Raw genomic sequence first — 5,000 nt, forward strand, 5'->3', positions numbered from 1 at the left:
GGTGGTGGTGGGGGATGCATCTCTTGCGTTCGTTGTCTCCTCTTCTCTCTCTTCTTCCTTCCCTCTTATTTGTATATCCTTGCTTCGTATCTTCCACATCCCTCTCCTCCTGGGCTTCAAGAATTCATTGAAGCAGGAGTAGTGGATTTGGCCTCTAGAAGGTTCCTATAAGAAGGCATAGGAGGGCATTTGGCGGTTTCTTTCGTTGTTCTTTTTCTTCTTCCCCCCTTCCTTGTTTTCCTGTTTTGTATTTTCCTCCTTCCTCTCTCCACGATAAGGTTATCTCGTGTTCTCTCTAGGGAATGACCGCTGCTGGGCAGTAGGTTGTCTTTTTCTTCACAGTGTCTGTTGTCCGACTTGATGTGTGCAGTGAGACACTCCATGTCTGCCTCCACTTCTTACCCATACAAATTCTCGTATGCTGTTTCTCTGTTTAACTTTCCTCTCCTACCCTTCGTCCTCTCATCAGTAGTCGAATTGGCGCTGATGTTTACTCCCATAGAATTATACATTGATAAACTGTTATTTTTAAACGATTTATGTGTTATGCCCTTCTCGGTAACATAGTCTCTAAGATTAAGCTTAAATGAGGTGGGGTCAACGCCCTTACTTGGATTTTACCTACTCAGGTGGAAATTTCAGAAGGCATTATTTCTAGGTGGTAAGAATACTACACCAGATATGCTCGAGAGGCCACCGAGGTGTGCGGGTGTATCTCAGAAGCAAGGATGGAGATCTCAGAAAAGCGGCAGCGTCTGGGGGCCCCCCGGATCCAGTCCTGGCCAACACGCCGCAGCTCTTTCTGAGCTCTGCTATACAAGTATGTGAAGGTGCAGGTGCGCTGCTATGTAATCATATATAATGTCTTTTATCAGTTCACGCACGCATGCACGCACGCACGTACACGCACATCACGCACGTACACGCACACACGCACGTACACGCACACACGCACGTACACGCACACACACACGCACACACACAAACACACACACACACACACACACACACACACACACACACACACACACCACACACCACACACCCACACACCACACACACACACACACACACACACACACACACACACACACCACAACACACACACACACACACACACCACACACACACACACACACACACGCCGACACACACACACACACGCCGACACACACACACACACGCCGACACACACACACACACGCCGACACACACCACACACACACACACACACACACACACACACACACACACACACACACACACACACACACACACACACACACACACACAGTAATTTCCCTGTACCTGACAACATTGTTTCTAATTTTCATGTTTTGTTTCAGGAACTTCTTACTCTGTTTGTTTGACCCCAAAATCATGAAAGAAGATGAACTGTGGCTAGCAGGTAATGAACGTTCTTTTCTGTAATTCTTGTAATTGTGCATGTGAGAGAGGGGGGGAGAGGAGAGAGAGGGGGGGGAGGAGAGAGGAGAGAGAGGGGGGGAGAGGAGGAGAGAGAGGGGGGGAGAGGAGAGAGAGAGGGGGGGGAGAGGAGAGAGGAGAGGGGGGGGGGAGGAGGAGAAGGGGAGGGGAGGGGGGGGAGAGGGAAGAGAGAGGGGAAGAGGGGGGGGAGGGAGAGAGAGGGGGAGAGGGGAGAGAGGGGGGGAGAGAGAGAGAGGGGGGGAGGGAGAGGAGGAGAGAGGGGAGAGGGAAGAGAGGGGGGAGGAGAGAGAGAGGGGGGGAGAGGAGGAGAGAGAGAGAGAGGGGGGGAGGGGAGAGAGGAGGGGAGGAGAGGAGAGAGAGGGGAGGGGGGGGGGAGAGAGAGGAGGGGGAGAGATAGAGGTCGGGGGGGAGAGAGAGGAGGGGGAAGAGAGAGGGGAGGGGGGTGAGAGAGAAGAGAGAGGGGAGGGGGGGAGAGGGAGGGGAGGAGGAGAGGGGAAGAGAGGGGGGGAGAGAGGAGAGAGAGAGAGGGGGGTGAGAGAGGAGAGAGAGAGAGGGGGGTGAGAGAGGAGAGAGGGGAAAGGGGAGGGGGGGTGGAAAAGGGGGGAGAGGGGAGAGAGGGGGCGGGTGAGGAGAGAGGAGAGAGGGGAGAGGGGGGTGAGAGAGGAGAGAGAGGGGGGAGAGAGGAGAGGGGAAAAGAGGGGGGGGAGGAGAGGAAAGGGGGGAGGGGGAGAGGGGGGGGAGAGAGGAGAGGGGAGAGAGGGGGGGAGAGAGGAGAGAGAGGAGAGGAGAGAGAGGGGGAGGAGAGAGGGGGGAGAGGGAGAGAGAGGGGGAGAGGAAGAGAGAGAGAGAGAGGGGAGAGAGAGGGGAGGAAGGGAGAGGAGAGGAAGAGAGAGAGGGGGGAGAAGGAGAAGAGGGGGAGGGAGAGGGGAGAGAGAGAGGGGGGGGAGAGAAAGAGAGAGGGGGGAGAGAGAGAGGGGGAGGGGGAGAGAGGAGGGAGAGGGGGGGAGAGGAGAGGTAGAGAGGGAGAAGGAGAGAGAGGGGAGGGAGAGAGAGGAGGAGAAAGAGGGGGAGGGAGAGAGAGGGGGGGAAGAGAGGAGAGAGAGGGAGGAGAGGGAAAAGAGGGGGGGAAGAGGGGAAGGAGGAGAGAGGAGAGAGGGGTGAGAGAGAAGAGGGGGAGAGGAGAGAGAGAGGGGAGGAGAGAGAGAGAGAGAGAGAGAGGAGAAGAGAGAGAGGGGAGAAGAAGAGAGGAGAGAGGAGAGAGGGGAGAGGAGAGGAGAGAGGAGAGAGGGGAGAGAGAGAGGGGGAGAGAGGAGAGAGAGAGGGGGGGAGAGAGAGAGAAGAGAGGAGAGAGAGAGGAGAGAGAGAGAGGGAGGAAAGGAGAGAAAAATGGAAGAAGAGAGAGATGAAGAGAGAGGGAGAAGAGAGGAGAGAGAAGGGAGAGAGAGGAGAGAGGGGAGAGGAGAGAGGAGGGAGAGAGAGAGAGAGAGGAGAGAGGAGAGAGAGAGAGAGGAAAAGGAGGGGGAGAGAGAAGAGAAAAAAGGGGAGAGGAGAAGAGGAGGGAGAGGGAGAAGGAGAAGAGAAGAGGAGAGGAGAGAGAGAGGAGATGAGAAAGGAGAGAGAGAGGGAGAGGAGGGAGAGAGGAAAGGAGAGGAGGGAAGAAGGAGAGAGAGAGAGAAAAGGAAGAAGGAGAGAAGGGGAGAGGAGGAGAGAGGGGAGGGGAGGAAGGGAAAGGAGAGAGAAAAAGGGAGGGAGAGATGGAGAAATGAGGAGAGAGAGGGAGGAGAGAGAGAGAGGGAGAGGAGAGAGAGAGAGGAGGAGAGAGAGAGGAGAGAGAGAGAGAGGGGAGGGAGGAGAGAGATGCGGGAGAGAGGAGAAAGGAGAGAGAGAGGAGAGAGGGAGGAAGGGAAGAGAGAAGGGAGAGAGAGAGGAGAAGGGAGAATGAGAGAGAGAAGGAGGGAATAAGAGAGAGAGAGCGAGGGGAAGGAGAGAGGAGATAGAGAGGGAGAAGAGATGAGAGAGAGAGAGAGAGGAGAAGAGAGAGGAGAGAGGAGAAAGAGAGAGAGAAGTTGAAAGGGGAACAAGTATAGAGTTTTGGAAGAAATAGAATGGAGATGAGGAGAAGGAGAGAAAGAAAGGGGGAGGAGAGAAAAGGAGAGAAGAGATGTGAGATGCAGAACGGAAGAAGAGTGGAGTAGGAAAGAGGGAAGGGAGAGGGAAAAGAGGCGAGAAGAGAGAGGAAAGACTAAGAAAGGGAAGGTAGAAAGTAAATCAAAGGGAAGATCGAAGAGAAGGATAACTAAATGAGAGAAAAAAAGGAGAGAACGTGAGGGAGAAAGAATGAAAGAGATTAGGAGGAGACAAATGGGGGTGGGAGACGAGAGAAGAGAAGAAAGCAGGAGAGAGATATATAAAAGCAAAGGCTTAAGGAAACATCAAGCGGTACAATGAGAAGAAGGGATGAAAAAAATCAGAGGGGGAATCTGTCAATTAAGGGAGGATGGAGAGCGATGAGAAAAGGGAAAAGGAAGAGGGAGGAGCAAAGAGAAGGAGAAATGAAATTGATACACGGAGAGCTACAAGAGCCAATAGAAGGACTCAATTGGGAGTGAAAGGAGAAGAGATGGAGGAAAAGAATAAAAGATAATAAAAAAAGTGAAGCAACAAAATATTTAAGGGAGGGGGTATAAGAAACAATGAGTAAAACATTTTGAGAAACTGTTACATATTAAGGGGTGATTAGGGGAGAGTATGACAATTCTGGTTTTCTAGAAGAAACAGTGTGGAGATTCATGGGAGGAAAAGTAGAATAATTCTCTTAGTATATGTACCATTCGGAAATTTGAATTGGCAATTAAACATCGTATTATCATAGAAATATCTAGAATTTGTGTATCCTGATGTGGATTGTGGTGTTGCTTTTTAGTAGTGTGGTTGGGGTGATTTATTCTGTGTCGTAAAGTGATTCGTATATATGTATTTTTTTTTTTTTTTTTTTTTTTAATCATATTTATTTATGTATGTATGTTTATAAACACACGGTATATTTTTGATCGTGTATGGCAGTACAAAGAAACTGACAAGAATTTTATTATAGCAACTTAATGCTAGAACACATAACTCCTTCTGGAGTTTGGTCCTCGTTTTATGATCTGCCCATCAGAGTTATAGATGCAATCTGTCAATTTTAAACAGCAATATTACCGTATATCATACAAAATGTGCAAAGCGTCCTTATAAGTAAACATTTTCTTATAGGCGTTTTTTGTACTAATGAAACTACTGGGCTATGGGATAAACACAATATCACGTGGTTTGGTATCTATCTGTTCACATTTTCAAGGTGCGTGGCATGGTAGAGCGAGTGATGACACATACTGGTGATTCTAAAGGAGTCAGTGTTGATTTTCTGCAAGGAGAGAAGGGAGACTATCAACCCATCTTCCTCCCTTCCCTCGGAGCATCTGTCCCTTCACCACAGCAGCCCTTACATCAGTCCCACCTCCCAGGACTCACATCTGGGCAGTTACGTAATTTTAAGGGTAAGTATTTGTGAG

At 50.4% G+C, this 5,000-nt stretch overlaps 1 protein-coding gene across 1 annotated transcript in view; it reads left to right on the forward strand.

Annotated features, from left to right (window-relative positions):
• Positions 1-5,000, forward strand: part of LOC119578357 (AP-4 complex accessory subunit Tepsin-like) — a 51,349-nt gene that overhangs the window by 37,290 nt on the left and 9,059 nt on the right. Inside the window, 4 exon segments of the mRNA XM_037925958.1 lie at positions 659-820; positions 1,347-1,361; positions 1,363-1,408; positions 4,740-4,985. Of these exon segments, the coding sequence (XP_037781886.1) occupies positions 659-820; positions 1,347-1,361; positions 1,363-1,408; positions 4,740-4,985 (469 nt within the window).

The sequence above is a fragment of the Penaeus monodon genome, chromosome 2 (assembly GCF_015228065.2).
Source record: "Penaeus monodon isolate SGIC_2016 chromosome 2, NSTDA_Pmon_1, whole genome shotgun sequence".
NCBI lineage: Eukaryota > Metazoa > Arthropoda > Malacostraca > Decapoda > Penaeidae > Penaeus > Penaeus monodon.